Raw genomic sequence first — 16,644 nt, forward strand, 5'->3', positions numbered from 1 at the left:
CTCCCGTTTAGCTCATTGCTTTAATTTGCACAAAACCTTTAGGTGAATTGGATGATGTATCCCCTCATCAACTCAATGGTGAGTAATTGCTAACATAACCTCTTTTCTGTGTGTAGCTGCAGTTTATATAAAGTAGTGATATAATGACAATCTTATGTCTCATGTGGTAAAAGACCTCTTATAAATATGTATTTGGGTTTTTTTTTATGGAGAAACAATGTATGATATTATTGGGGGGTTGTAGTTTTTAGGAGCATAGGCTACTGCGTTCCAATACCTATACTACCATACCAGAAAAAGATCTTTTCTGGCATAATAGTATGTATTGTTTACATACATACTATGTCAAATGCAGTAGCCTATGCCAAAAATACGATGATGTCCTACTGCATCTGATCGGATTTTGTAGTAGGCTATTAGGGCTGCACGATTATGGCCAAAATGATAATCACGATTATTTTGATCAATATTGAGACCACGATTAATTATCACGATTATTTGTTGATTTTAACCAAAACAAATTTTATTGTCACATAGGCTAATTATAACAGCTTTTACATCCATATTGTGCTACATTCCTGCTAATACATCCATATTGTGCTACATTCCTCCTTTATTGAAGGATACTGTGAAGGAGTATGCCATTTCAGCTGTTGTCCGACCACTTTCCATACATGCACGTTTGCCGTAAGGTATCTACCTGACGAAAAAGCAACGCGGATTTCGGTGGCTCATTACACTGCCACTTACATGTCTGCGTTGCGCTCTGATGCTCCGAAACCCACGTTAGAGGCAACATAAACACCGCTGCATGTCACTAACATGTTACACCGCAGGTAACGTTAGCCTACCGTTAGCCACAGTAGTAACTGGAATAAACACGGCTAAAATGCTGACAGCTAAACTGTGTAGTGTGACAGGATTCCAACAGTGAGACGTCAAACAGTCTGCTGCTAAAGCTATGAGCTAAAAGACACAAACTAGCACTGGTCACTGCTGTTGTCTGAAAAAAAAAAACAGACGGGACAAAATGTTGCGTTTACTGGTAAACTGGTAAACAAGACCGGCTTATGATGACCGACTGCTACCTGTTGTGGAATTTTCCTCACGTTACTCTGTCCTCTGTGACTGTCTACATCTAGAAACTAAGCTGCGCGGTGCAGGGAACAACTCTGATTGGCTCATGGAGGCATGTGATCAGATAGATTGGCTTTGCAAAAACTTTGATAAGGAGCGTTCTATGAACGGAATGACGCATTTTAAATATCGCTCGATCACGCAAATTTGATCGTGGGAAGCCAAAATCGTGATCGTGATTAAAATTCGATTAATTGTGCAGCCCTATAGGCTATTCAGACCCCCAATCCTTTGTGCAGGGGTCAAAGTTCAAGGCGCAATGTTATGAAGAAGTAGTATAACCCGCTACGTCCCAACCGTATCCATATTGCATGCAACAGTACAAAGGCAGCTGCAGTACATCCTAAAAGTAAAAAAGACAAAGTATTCGATTTGTAACTGTTGTCCGCAAGGTCAGTCGACATAACTCAGTGGCAATGTAGCTCGAAACTAAAGCATTTCCAAACTGCAACAACCACAACTCTTGTTGTTAGCGCTAAAAGGTGCAGCCTTTTTTTTATGCTCAGATATATTTGGCAGTAAATGACAGCTGGCCAAAATACCAAAAATGCACTGGCCTTGAACCATTGCCACTTTTCTCGTTTGAAAGCCATGATGTCTCTCTCTCATGGGTGGGCCAAATTCTCTGGGCGGGCAAAGCAGAGAAAGGGGAGGTAACCTTGCTCTTTATGACCTCATAAGGAGCAAGATTCCAGATCGGCCCATCTGAGCTTTCATTTTCTCAAAGACAAAGCAGGATATCCAGAGCTTAGTTTACACCTATCACCATTTCTAGCCACTGGGGGACCATATGCAGGCTGGGGGAACTCATATTAATGTTTAAAAACCTCATAAAGTGAAATTGTCATGCCATGGGACCTTTAAAAAATATGGGAAATATGGTCTTGTCACTTAGTCACAGTATATATGTAATTATTAAAACATTACCAACGCAGATATAGACTACCTCACTATCACATAAGAAAAAAAAGAGAATCAAATACCAACTAGTTTATTTATACACTTTTTGGAAATACTTCCTTTTCTAGTACCCTTTCCCATATTTCACAGGTCTTTTACTGCACTTGTACTGTGTTAATATTACAGTAGGCTAACAATAAACTCATGAGGTGTGCTGTATCCCTAAAGAAATTGAATTAAAATCACAATTATTAATTGGTTGCATTATTTGTTTTATAAGCAGTATTTGGTTAGTTGATTACAGAAATGGAAGGGCTACAGGCGCACACACACACACACACACACACACACACACACACACACACACACACACACACACACACACACACACTCATGCACTCATGCATATATGTTCCTCTTGTGCTTCCGCTGCTTCTGATGATTTTTTAATAAACCATTCACAGAAAGCTCAAATGATGCCCCAGACATGATTATGAAAATGAGCTCTCAAGGCTACATATTGTCCACACAGGAAATTCTTACATCACTGTGGTCTCTTGAAATAGGCTATCAATATTGTTTCCCTTGGCTATTCATTTTATTGTGTTTCATTGAGCTTTTAAGAAACACGACGCACAATTGTGTAACCACAGGCAGTGATGTTATTGAAATGTGGTCACAAACAGGCTCATATTAGTCATGAATGTAGGGCAAGATAATGACACTCAGTTTCATTCAGTGTGAACATAATGGTAACCAAATGTTGTGTAACTTTTATTTATATCTTTATCAAATATAGAGGTGTTCCTGTCCCATATAATACGAATAGACTGAATATATATGGGGTTAAGTATTTGTTGCCATCATTGCCTAATGAAAGTGGTAGTGAAGCAAATGAGTGGCAGCAAACAGGTGCAATGGACATAACCGTTTATCATTTGCAGTTATATTTTAATAAGACTTTTTTATTTATTTTCTTTTTTAAAGCCTCCTGTGGACAGGTGTTGAAAATTAGCATGTGTGCTAAAACACTTAAGCAATGCATCTGGTTTGTCCAATGTCAGACTGATCTCATAAAGTGGCGTATACGTATGACACGCCAATTCGTATGCCATTTTGGCGTGTTATCAAGACGCATAATCGCTTTTTAGCGTGTTTATCAACGCCGTTCGGCCGCCATTGACCTACATTACGTGTGAATTTTCGCCATAGTGAATAGTATGAAATGATATAAGTCCGTAGAGGTGAAGTTGGTTGGGGTGGTGGATGGGTAAAACACAGGACTTTCACCCAGGAGAGCCAGGATCGCGTACCGTGTGTGGTGTTTTTCAACCGTTTTTCAACCGTTTTTCATTTTTTGTTTATTTTTAATTAAATTATAATTTAATTTTTTTAAGCCTTCCCCAATGTTTCTTTCCTAAACCCAACCGTTTATTGTTTTCCTAAGCGTGTGACGTTGGTCACCATCGTGTTTTAGTCGTATTTTTGTCGTATTTTTGTCGTTTTTTTGTGTTACTAAAGCCTTTCCCAATGTTCTTTTCCTAAACCCAACCTTTTGGTGGTGTGTATGTTTACACCACATGGCGTGGTGTGTATGTTTACATCCACTGTATACAGCGTAGACATACACGTGGATAGCTCAAAATGCGTACAGATAACACGCCATTTGGCTTTAGGAAAGTGCCGTGTATGTTTACGCAAAGTCATGATGCCATGTTGCCAATGTAACTGATGTCCAGGTCAAATACAAATCTAATCTAATCTAATCTAATCTAATCTAATCTAATCTAATCTAATCTAATCTAATATAATGCTGGCTGTAAAAAAAGTTATATCTTGGTTTTGTAAGTGCAAACCAAAGAGATTTTTTAAATTCTTTAAATTGTTTCTGCAGTCTTTTCTAATACTATCATGTAGAAAACTATGAAAATGTACACAGACTTACTAACCATTCAGTTATCCTCATTCCTTCCACAAAAAAAGTGTTATTTTGCCATGAAAGTTTGTACAGATAGAGTTTGGTGATTAGGGCTGAACGATTTTGGAAAATAATCTAATTGCTTAATTTTTTCACCAATATTGCGATTGCGATTTGTCTTCTGTATTATTCAACGAAGACAAGCAATAAATCATTGTATAGTATGAACAACACACGATTAGATATATTAAACAAACTTTTCTTTCCTGGAGGCCAGGCCTGTATGTGATGATGAAATTAGGTGATGCATGAATTTAAATGAATGACATCTTTTATTTAACTACTTCAGTCACAGTAGTATATTGAGCACTGACTAAGCCTGGTGTAAACATTCGTATGAAAGTCAGAAACAAATCACGCAAACTAAAGTGCAGATTGCAGAAATATAAAAACAAATATGTGGCTTTACCACACTTAGTAGTATTTAGATTATTATTTACTGTAATAAACATGTAACATGTAAACATGTGGATTGCAATTTTTAAACACTGTCTTTGAACTTTACTAGACAGTTAAATAAGTAAAAATATAGCATATAAAGGCACTACCAGCCATAGTGATCCTGATCACACAGGAAGCAATTTCTCACCATTAGCAACTCCCGCTCCGATCCAGCTCCGGTCAGTTTACATTATACTCACATCAAATCTGTCTACCTATCCGGTGCTAAACAGACGCTCTGTGTAGCCGTGAACCCAGGCTTGGTGACCGTACTAAGGGGCATCATGTCTTTGGTAATAAACTCCATTACAGCTTGAGTAATTTCCTCATTCTGTTTTAAAGTACGTTCATATGGAGTTAATGTTACGCTTTCAAACATTTCGGTGAGTGATGCCTGTCGGTATTTTGCTTACTAGACAAACTGGTGTTTGGCATTTTAGCCATGCAACTTTCGTAGATGGCTTTGTGTTGTTGTTTTTTTACATTGCTGATACACGTTCGTAGTGTTACCCCGTGAGGTAGCAATGTTAGCATCATCTTCTTTTTTTTAAACCAAAATAGTCCCACACAAGTGACATACTGTTCCTATTTGGGACTAAAGTTTCTGTCGAGCCTGAGGCCATTGTACAACAGGTCAAGGGACGGCGTAGCGTTAGCGTGCCAAGTTGATGCTTTCTCTGCGGAGTGCAGACTGCTTTGCTCTCGCGCGTCACGTGACCAAATCGCAACCTTTGCAATTAGGAAATCGCGCTTTAACATATCGCGATATTATTGCAAATGCGATTAATCGTTCAGCCCTATTGGTGATCCCCTGACTTTTCCTCTAGCGACACCATGAGGTTCACATTTGTGTGTGTTTTTTTTAAGTTAAATGTCTAACAAATAACTACTAAATGGACATTCATGTCCCTCAGGCTGAATTATGGTCACTTTGGCGATATCCTGACTTTAATCTAGGACCAGCATCAGCCGCACAGAGCCGTTAGCGTGGCTGTAGACTACTTAGTTGCTTAAGGTCTTGTCTTCTTTTAATATTCCACTCAGATTGTAGCAGCTTCATCATTTCACATACAGTATGTTAAATCATAAATACCTTGTCAAAAACATTGTTGTGCTGCACAAGAGCCATTAAATATGTCTTACAGTCTTTTGGATATTATTAACTCATGTGCCAGGCTGGTGTGGGGTCTCTCACAACTGCCCTTGCTGGTGCTTTGTTGCACTTTGTCACCGTACCTCATAGGGTCCCTTCAATGTGGCTGTGTTGCAGAGAGAAAAACTAACTTGTTTGAGGAGTTGTCTGCCTTACTAATGCCACTGAGATACCTAAACAGCTGTGAGAGAATAGTCTCTATCAGCTTTTAGCTAGTCTGAAAATAACTCTTGCTTTTTTGAATGTTTTTGGTAACCTGGCAACTGTAGTCAAGTGGAGAAGTGTCTGCTGCTTTCCTTGCCAATGGATGCTCTTTTCCTCTGTCTCTCCTTTCTCATTCACTCTTAATGTATGTCTGAAAAATGAGATAGAAAACTGACAATAATCTGATTATGTTTAATTGCAATGGGACTTATGTTCTTACTTACACCATGTAGTTATTCTTACATCTAGTAGACGTTATAGTTTATAGTTTATCATAACGATCTCCATTAGCTGACACCTAGACGGCCAGCTAGTCTTCCTGGGGTCCAAAACAACATTAAATCAGACCATATTAAAACGTTTCAAGACACGTACAGGAAAAGAAAAGGAACTAATAAGTATAAAACAAAATAACAAGGAAACAACCTAAAAAACCCAAGAGAAAAAAAAAAAAAATATCTAAAAAACAAAATTACATTATATTACACAACATGACACATGGGTTTAGAGTTAACGTCTATGGACTTATGTTAAGAACTGTGGGTGTTTATCTGGGTAACTTATATGTATATTTTGTGAAAGTTCTTAGTTAATATGCATGATTAATATACATGATTAATATAATAAGCGGAAGACATATTCATGTTGTCAGTGCACTCTTATTTTGAAAGCTTTACCTGGCATTTACCTGTGGGTTGTTAAAATGTTACAATAATCTCATTGGAAGAGGATAATCCTGTTTATGTTTGTGTCATCTTATCCATTATTTATTACACTCTGTGACGTGTCCACAGATGGACGCCATCATACAGGAAGATCCACGCTGTGCCTATTGCACAGGAAACACCCACAGTGACCAGCCATCGATGGTCATTCCCATACGCGGCATCAGACAATTTTGCCGGGGCTTCAGCCCCGAATGTTTTGAGTGTAGCCCCAAATGTATTTTGAAAAGTTGACTGACAAATGTGAAACTGGACCATAGCTTATGCAAACCCCCAAAATCATAAGTTGCTTTATTTCATTGTGCTTTGGCTTTGCACATACTGAAGCAGACCTGTGCGTCGCTTTAGTGTCCACTCTCTGTAAAAATAGAGATGAGCAGCGCGGCTTCCGTGGTCTGTGCAGCTTCAGGTTTATAAAGGACGCGCTCTGCTGTGGGCATGCAGCAGCAGATGTGACGCGTTTGTGCTCAGTGTATTTCTGCCGTAGTTTCGGTTTTCCACCTCCGATGTAAAGCAGCGTACAGCCACTTCCCTAGCTAAACTTTGTGTCATTCAGAGACCAGAGTCTCAAATGGGGCTCTGAGTCAGAAGGTCTGAGATCTACCATATCAGCAGAGCAATCACATACAGTAATGCACAGCAGACTATGGTGCATGTAGATTATTTTTTTTAAATATAGTGACTATTATTGTAATAGCCTATTATCACTTTCTTTTTCTCAAAATATCACAACTCCTCCAAATCACAGAGAACACAGATATATTTTTAATGTGCACAAAGTTTTGAACATGAGCTAAAATCTTGCTCAAACACATCTGAAATATTACAGTCCAGGGGTTTATTAATTCATTAAATTGAATGAATGTATCATTGAGGTGAATAATTGTCATATGTGCACATTTAAGGAGTTTTCTTCCCCAACAAAAGACGCAAAGAGGAGGGAAGAGTAAATTATGCGTAGGCTACATGTGTGCGGACTCAGATATAATTAGAAATGTTGATCTAAGAAAGCCTGAGAGCCTTACTGCAAAATATTCCATTATGTTTTTATTTTTTTAATTGTCCCCTATGTTTCCCTTTACATAAAGATATTTTCAGCATAAATTGATTCAGAAAAAAGGTAGAAATAAGTGCATAAAAATTCACCAGAATGCAGGAAATTAAGTTTTTAACGCAAAAACAATTTCTGACCCCCCACATCATAAGTTTCCACACAGATCTGAAAAAAAAAAACATTGGCCTTTGGGTTGCCAGGGCAGTTATGATTAGGCCAAATGTTAGTGCTATCTAACTAACATCTACAAACTGAGTAGCTAAAATGAACATAGACCGGCTATTAACAAGCTGGGCAAGCCAATTGCTGTTTTGCATTGCATTACATTTATTAAAATGGGTCCAGGCTAAGCCCCAAACCTCCTTAAGTCCTAGAAACGCTCCTGGTCATTCCAGCAGCAGCATATAATCTAGATATTCCCGCCTTTTCTATTCCACTCAGCTCCGTTGTGTTTCTCTACTCAGTGGCAGGGTAACAGTGGGTGGGCCTTCAGTGCCTCAGCATCTCTGGACACCTGCTAACTGTCTCTATCTACACCTAAAAGAAAAAGAAGAATGTCTACAAGACCCAATTCGGTTGTAGATCTGCACCCAGGGGTACTGTAAGCAGGCTTTTCTCCTTTCTACATTGAGACAATAGTGCAATAGTTTAGGAAAACAATGATGTTTTAGATATGTAAGGGATAATGTAGCGAGCCCGTCATGATTGCAAATTAAAACCCCGACAGGGTGATGCAGGACAACGCGAAGCAGAGGGGTTTTGAATAAGCCTGAAGGGGTTCTATTCGCAATAATGACCGGCTTGCTCGACATTATCCCGCTTGTTACACGGCTTATTACACGGCTTATTACACGGCTACTCCTACAGAGGTTACCCACTGATGACGCCTGCGGGACAGTTAACTTTATTGCGGAAGCCAGGTCGCCCCGGTGAGTGAGCTAACCATGGAGCTAACTAATGCTCTGGTTGCACTGTAGCCATTAGCGCTGTTAGCTATCCCTCTTTCCTCCACCCTCTCTCTCCCTTTGTGATCCACTGATCAGCAGTATAAGATCCGTATGAGTACAAATATTGATTTAAAAATGATTTTATTGATTGAAATAGCTTGCTAGAGTCTATGATCAGAACTCTATTCATGGCAACGGTCTGTTATACAGAAATAGCAGACCGCACTTTGCTGTGATTGACCAGTCAGAGTCAAGTATTCAACCAAGCCATGTGATAAATGTAAATAATAGTAACTAACAAGTAGGGATGCATCGATACCGATGCCAGTATCAGGTATCGGTCCGATGCCGTGCGCATGTACTCGTACTTGTAGTCATAAAATGACTCCGATACTACCACACCTGATACCACCTCATAGCAATGTGACAGTAACTTCTCCGTCAAGCAGGTATAGGTGATGGAAGAGGAGCAATGCCAGCCGTTTTGAGATTTTTGGCTGTAAAAAAATAACTAGGCTCTTGCCCAATGCAAGATTGCACTTGACGACCAGCCATTGTCAGTCGTTAATAATACTGGGTTTCGACGTCTTCTCAGTGTACTGGAGCAGAGAGATTTCCAGTCGTCACAACATCACAGAAACCGTGATTCCAAAGCTGCTTTGTGTAAAAGCACATCATTAGCCTGTTGTCCATAAACACATCCTGATATTTGGACTAGCGGTGTTAGCCCAATGTCTCTCATCAGCTTAACGGGCATAATCATGAAGAAAGCGATATTTCAATCTGCTCTGTCTGCATGCAGTTTCTACACAGCTCTGTTTTGACAACCACAGTCCTACTCTGTAAATAGCGATTTATTTTTTTATTTTTCCCACAAACAGGCTAAAACGAAAGCTCTCGGTGTGTATTCTAACTGTTTTAACTGTTATAGTTTGCCACATGTCTTTAAATTTGGACAAAATCTTGTAAACTTAGCTGCTGGCGTAAACAAACCATCCTCTCCGCTGGATCAGTAAATCCACATGGCTAATTAATATGCACATGAATGACAACTAGCATTCTTCATTGTTTCTAAACTTCACGTAAGTAAGTACTTGTACTTGATCTTAAAAAAAGTGGCATCAGTGCATCACTACTAACAAGACTAAGAGTCTACAGCCATTCTAGCAGCTCTGTTAGGCTAAAGGGCTAAATGCTAACATCAGTATTACAACAGTGACAATGTTAACATGCTGATGTTTAGCAGGTACTATATAATGTTTACCATGTTCATCATTTTAGTTTAGTGTGTTAGCATGCTAATTAGCACCAAACACAAAGTAAAGCTGAGGCTTTTGGTAATGTTATTAGGATTGCAAGTATTTGGTCATAAACCAAATAATTAGAAAAATGCCATTGGAATCCATCTAATTGATATATTGAAATATTGAGATAGTTCACTAAAAGAAAAAAATGTTGACCTGCTGGGGGTGCTTGATGAAAAGTCTGCAGGGTTCATCCTGACCTTTCCATGAGCCCTTAGTTACTGTTGCTACGTCTGTTTGTTATCAGTGGTTCAATCTTGTGCCCTGGTATTAAAGTACAGCATGATATCAAAGTGACTATTATGTTGTTAACATAACCATGTTTGGGTACTTATGGTAGAAAAGCATATAGGACGAGCAGGGTTATACAGGTTTATTTAGCAGGACCACTGAACATTATTTTACAGAGCAGTTAGTAGTTTTTTGGCAGTAGTAAAATTTGAAAAAAGGAAAACCAGCTGATTGAAATTCAATTTGATAAAATTATTTAATTTGAATATTGCCATTTATAAGCCTCCATACAGTAGTGCAGCACTTACTTAGCAAATACACATTCAGTGTAGTCTTTCTTTATTCAAGTAATTAAAAAAAAAAAATTTCTTCTAGAAAGGTAAGACTAATATAAAATACAATGAGATGACAAATACCTAAAAGCTGATTTTATTTATATGTGTTAATGATCACTGTTTCAGAGGGTAATGAATCTGCAAAGGATGACATTTAGGACTTGATGATATATGATTAAAATCCCCAACAAAAATACATTAGAATGCATAACTTCATTCTAATAATCAAATCAAATAAGATGCTAATTTTGTATTTTCAAAAGACAAATGTACAAATATACAGTATGTCTAACCATATTTATAAACCCAAAATACATTTGTAGTTCTAGTACATTTGTACTATCTGCCCTAATATATATAAACAGTAAACTGTTAATGAAATGTTTAGGTGGTAACTGTTCACATGAATGTGGGGGAAGAAAATCTGATAATGGTGACAATTAAAATCATGGGGGGTGGCATTTTTACTTCTAATGTCTTTTCCTGGATATTTTTCTTGTTTGTTTTTTTTGTAAACAGAACACTATCTTATTAAATCACGCAAACATCTCATATCGGATGATGTACATATCATTTTTAAAAGACAGTCAAGAGAAAACAAAATGTACACCTGTGTCTGGAATGGTCTCTTCCACTATTCTGCAAGCCTCCCCTGAATGAGTCATCCAGCCGGCTCCTCATTGGATAAGACCATGCCGTCCCGAGGGATTGCCTTGCAGAGGCAGAAAGGCCTTGCTTCCATTCACAGAAACATTGGTATGCCAGCCTGCTATTTCATTCACATAAAAGACTAAATATTGTATGCTTTTTGTCCTCTGCTCTTATCCTCCTTTGTCTTTTTGCCTCCCCTTTTGATTTGCGAGAGCCTGCCTTTTCTTCCCTGCTTCTGTGTTTGCCTTTTTTTTTCTGAGGTGAGAACGCAGACGCGCTGTCTTTTTTTTTTTCTATATTTGCCAGGCAGGAAAGAGAGATGTTGGGAGGGACTGCAGTGCGAAATCTGCAGCAGAGTGAGAGCGGAAGCTGCTTATGAATGAGTGTCAGTCTTTCGGCTTTGCTAGATGCTCCTGAGGACATTTTACATGAATGGTGTCTGGCTGTTTGCTTTCCGCTACAGGGAAGACAAAGATGCTTCATTGCTGCTGGTTTTAAGGAGGCTCATGGGCTTTTTCTGTTATCCTTTTGGTTGTTTCATTGACTTCTCTGCCTGAGAAACATGTCGTTCCTACTGTGTTTTTTTTGTCATTCATGTAATTCAACCTGGACCGCTTCCTTGTTGTGAACTGAAATTGTATTCCTTTGTTGCAGAATACTGATAGAGAAATACTGCTGCACATTAGAAATGCTTTATTCAATTTTGCGTTAATGCCTGATTATGAATATTTTGTGCAGAAACAACAAGTAGTCATAGGTTTTTGAAAGTAAATAACTGAGAACCAGGTTTGATGTCTGCACATATTATGCGGCTATTTTAAATTAACATGGACAATATATTAATGATGTTGCGTATTTCCAGTCATGCTAAAATGTTACTGTATTGTTGCTTTTAGTGATTCACTGTATACGTTGCTTCTACATCCTTTGGGGAAAATGACATATTCATGAAACATTTAAGTAGAGGTTTTATTCTTGAATTTAAAAACAACCGTATTTTTCTTAGATTTTGGCAGGATTGTAGCTGTCAATTAAATGGATACTAGTTTCATTACTTATTTCATTTATTATCATTTCTGTGATTAGTTTATTGTGTGCATCATCCTTTTTATCACAACTTTTATCAGTTCATCTATTTAATAAGATGTAAATTGTGGATAACATGAATTCAAGCAAATTATTCTCCATCATTTTACAAAGTTAAATATTCAAGCAAGCTCTCATTCTTAATTTCCTTTTCTTGGAAAAACACATAGGAAGGAAATAATTACAGAGAATAAATATCAGACTGGGGAATTAAAAAATTGATTGCTTATAGTGTGCTGTAAGTGGGAGTTTTTTTTTTTTCTCTCTCTCTCCCTCCAACAGGAAGTGATTTGCAGTGTTCAGCAAGCCTTTTGTTGAGAAGGTTTTCTCAGATCAGTGAGTCATGCTTTAGCTCTGAGCCGGCAGGCAGGCAGCAGTCAGTAGAGAGTATTTGCTCTTCCCTCGCAGTATCCGTGATCATCGACAACATAGACCTTTTTCTCTTACTTTTGGGATTTTCAAGGCTAGAAATCAGCAGCAGCATCATCACCGCTGGAAACCAAACAAGCTGCACCACAACACTGGCAGCCTTTTAGAGACCTTTTTCCTCTCCATCCTCTTCCTCTGCCTCAGTGCTGTGTTTCCATGGATTGTGTCTGTATATTTCCCTCTGACGGATTGGATTGCAGCTCTGGATTTGACTGAGAGCAGATTGGACTTTGGCGACAGCAGCGGCAGCAGCAGCTCAACACAACCACCACTGTAACCTCAATAGAGAAAATTACAGTCAGGTGGCCTGTGATTGCTTAAAGGCGTTTGCTGCCTGTACCGCTGCTGCTATGTTACAGGAGAGGGTAATCGGCACTGCTCAGCCACGTCTGCCAGCACACTTGTGAAAGAGGCAAGCTGTGCGTGTCGGTTGGTGGAGAGAGCAAGAGAGAGAAGGGTATGCTTCACCGTACCAAATACAACCGCTTCAGGAATGAGTCAGTAACATCCGTCGATGAGCTTCTCCACGGCCTGTCCATGAACCCCAAGGTCTCGGCCACCCCCCAGTCTGCAGCCGAGACATCTTACACACCCCCAACTGAGGTCCAGCCCTCCTCCACCACCACTGCTTCCAGCACCCCCACCAGCCACGGCTCTGACCACCTGGAAGATGGAGGCACCACCCTCTGTACCCTCATCAACAAGGTGTCCAGCCTGAAATTCAGCAACTCAGGCAGCTTGCTGGGCATCAAGGGTCTGCCCTCGGCTGTCAAGGACCTGGCTGTGTCTAAGCTGCAGGGGGGTGGGGGATCGGGCTCAGGCTGCTCCAGTGGCCCGAACCCCAGTGCGCCGACAGCAGCGGCAGCAGCAGCCTCTGGTGTGGGCGGCTCTCTGTGCAGCTCGGCCTCCCATTCAACCCCCTGCTCGCAGCTAGAGCCAGCCGTCAGCATGAGCAAGAAGAGCAGGCTGGACGAGCTCCAGCTCGGCGGAGAGGACTGGCATCCAGGTGGAGGTGGTGGACTGGTGAGCAAACCCTCCAGAGGATGGCTGCACTCGAGCGAGAAGATCTCTGGTCCAGGAGTGACATACATTGTGAAGGTTGGTGGTCTTTCTTTCTCATTTCCGTTTTTGCCCTCTCCCTCTTTTCCATTCTTTACCCATTCTCTTTTCTAATCAATGACTCAAGCCCAGCTACCTGCACAGGGGAGGGTCGGGGGGGGGGGATGAAGGAGAGATAATGTAGTTTCATTGGCACATCACAACATGCCCTTGAGTGGGTGTATATACTGTAGGTTGGCTATAAAAAAAAAAAAAAACACAAAAAAAAAAAAAAAAAAAAAAATAAAAATTTTAAAAAATTTTGGGAAAAATAAGAAAAACCTGTGATGGGAAAAACAAAAACAGCAATTATCAGTGTCATTTTGAGCATGCTGTTAACGTTGCAATTTATACGGTCTGTCCTGTGCATGTGGAGCCCCAGCGTTATGCTTTTGTAACCATGGTGATGTGTTATTTCTGTACATTGTGCATGTCTATGAGCTCTATGGCTGTTTAAGCTTGCAGATAGTGAAATGGTGGAATAGGAAGGAAAAAAACGTACATACATACAGTGCATGTTTGTCTCATAGCATCCGTATCTCATGTTAATGTTGTTCAGCCATCATACATCATTTAAACAGGGCACAAGTTGGTGCAGAACTATGAGAGCTGTGAATGTGATCATGCTGGCAATGAGTCACTATGAGGAGTGATCAAGCTGAGCCCTGGCTCTTCAAGGTGTAAAATGAATTAAAAAAATGCAACAAATCATTTTCACCGAACCCACGTTAGCAGTAAAGTGTGCATTTGCCTGAACAACACCTTTTTATGTAGGCAACACATTAAACAAAAAGTAAAATGTAGTTTTGTGGGCTGAATGAGCATACTGAAGGCCATTGCCAGGTGAAATGTGTTATATTCCAAATCAAGTTACACAGTATGATTGCCATCATATGACACCTACTACAGCTTGCCTGAACAAAGCCTACAGTATCTGTGACCAGCGTGACATTCCATTATCTGCATTAAGGACGGGAGCGCTTATTTGTCCAGTCAATGTTGCTGAAAGCATCCACACTGTGAGAGGGAAAATGGGTCCGGTCTGTGCTCCCCCACCCTCTGCTTTTCCTGTGGTTTGAGGTCCTGTGTGTATTGAGTTCAACGTGGTGTTATGCTCACAGCACTTTTAATTAGCGTCATGTGGTCACTCCTCGTGCATCATGCACCATTACTCTAAAGGGACATTGACTGACAGAGACACTGTTTACACTCACACTTTTAGCCCATATTTGTTTATGCAAAAAAAAAAAAAGGCCACAACAAATTGCTAATATTAGCTACAAACCACAACAACAATGCTCCCTAGAGCTGAGGGGAACTGCAGATTTGGGCGATAATTCTCTGAGGGTTCATCCCCCCCTTTCACAAATAGTCATGGGATTTGTTGTGATTATAAAAATATTGATTAAAGCTGCTTTAATTATATTAATCACCATCCTTTTTGTGTTGGTTAGTGTGTTTTAATTATTTACTGCTCATGCCTGTTTATCATACTTATTTGGTGCAAGTGTTTCATGTTTATTTAGTATCAATACTTATTTCATTAGCCAACGTAATCATGTTTATTGAACAAGTGCTTTATCCTCTTGACTTGACATATCCTATCTAGACTGCACAGAACTGAACTGTATAATATAATGTTTCTAAAGTAACAACTGTACACAATGGAACACGTTTTGTGACATTAACCTGAGTGCAAATAAGTGATATGAAAGCCACTTTTTACATTTGGAAATAAACTAAATGTTTGAATTCATGAGCACAACATCAAACCTCCAGTAAGAAACAACTGTAGCTGGTACTGTAGAAGTTTTGCATGTTAAAGAACATATGCTCATTATTCGCTCGGATCATTTATGGGCTCTTCAGAACTGGCCTCCCATTGATTTTCATAATTATTTTAAAGCACAGTTTTACTGTGTGAACTATGTACTTGTTTGTTCTACAGCATGAGAGAAAAATGTGTTCATGTTGTGCTCAGAATACTGTAGGTCTCTACCAATTTTAGCACTGTTTGATATATTTTTGGCCCTGCTGAATTGTGCACTTCAAACTCACTGTTCTGAAAATAGATAGCATTAAAATTTTGCAAACGTCATGTTGACAAAATGGTATTTGTATGCTGGTGCTTGCAAAACACTCACTGGAGAGAAGGTGGCCTCATAATATGAAAGTTATGATTCTAATAACTTAGTTCTTTCTAAAAAAGGAGTGGAAATAGAAACGTTAGTGTGTCTGGATGTCTGTTTTGATTACAGCCAGAATATGAATGTGATTCTGATAACAACAGGATGTCGTCAGCACAAAATGTTCTCAGTCTGTGCAATATTAATTTAGAGGAGGTGTTGTAATGTGAGTAGGTGGTTGGTACTAAAGATGGTTTAATGGGTTGGGAGGACAACAGTCACCTCACGTGGCATAGTAACTCACTGATGCAGTTTCTAAATCACTCATCACAATAATTTTTTTTATTCCAAGTTTGCAACAACTCATTTCAGTCTTTGGCTTTGTGAACTCCTGCTGGATGTTTCTGTTTTAACTAGAAAGTAGAAAACAATGATACACATTTGCTGATGTAATACAGGTTTAGGTCTGCGTGCAACTCTTATATACATGTGCACAGTTTTAAATCATTAGTTTTTTCATATCACAGTGTTTATCATTGGGTGGTTGAGTTTTGGGTATTCCAAAAAGCTAAATTAGCCACTTACAGTTACCCCGTGGAGTTTTATTGTAAACATTTCATTAAGTATTTCTTTTCAAAATGCATTGTGTGTCCTTGAGGCCAAACCATTGTGTTGAATGCATTTTCTTCCTCATAAAACATTTGCAAAGTTGATTTTATTTTAAGCATTTTTATTTTTTTTAATCCTGCATTATTTACATTTATCTTTGCTAGTATACAGCTTCTTCTTCGCCACCTTTTCTTGAAACAAGTATCTTTGGTGCGTTATTGTCACCAACTGTCGAT

General features: G+C 39.2%; 1 protein-coding gene across 3 annotated transcripts in view; it reads left to right on the top strand.

Moving 5' to 3' along the window:
* The window catches only part of shc3 (SHC (Src homology 2 domain containing) transforming protein 3), a 30,942-nt gene that overhangs the window by 498 nt on the left and 13,800 nt on the right, over positions 1 to 16,644 (top strand). The window contains exons 2-3 of one of the 3 annotated variants that reach the window (XM_039778863.1): positions 43 to 78; positions 12,429 to 13,673. In XM_039778863.1, coding sequence (XP_039634797.1) covers positions 13,035 to 13,673 — 639 coding nt within the window. In that variant the 5' untranslated portion in view covers positions 43 to 78; positions 12,429 to 13,034. Of the gene's footprint in view, positions 1 to 42; positions 79 to 12,107; positions 13,674 to 16,644 lie in introns of those variants that run through there. The other 2 variants (XM_039778864.1, XM_039778862.1) reach the window with 2 other exon arrangements.

This window comes from Perca fluviatilis, chromosome 17 (assembly GCF_010015445.1).
Source record: "Perca fluviatilis chromosome 17, GENO_Pfluv_1.0, whole genome shotgun sequence".
Classification (NCBI taxonomy): Eukaryota; Metazoa; Chordata; class Actinopteri; order Perciformes; family Percidae; genus Perca; species Perca fluviatilis.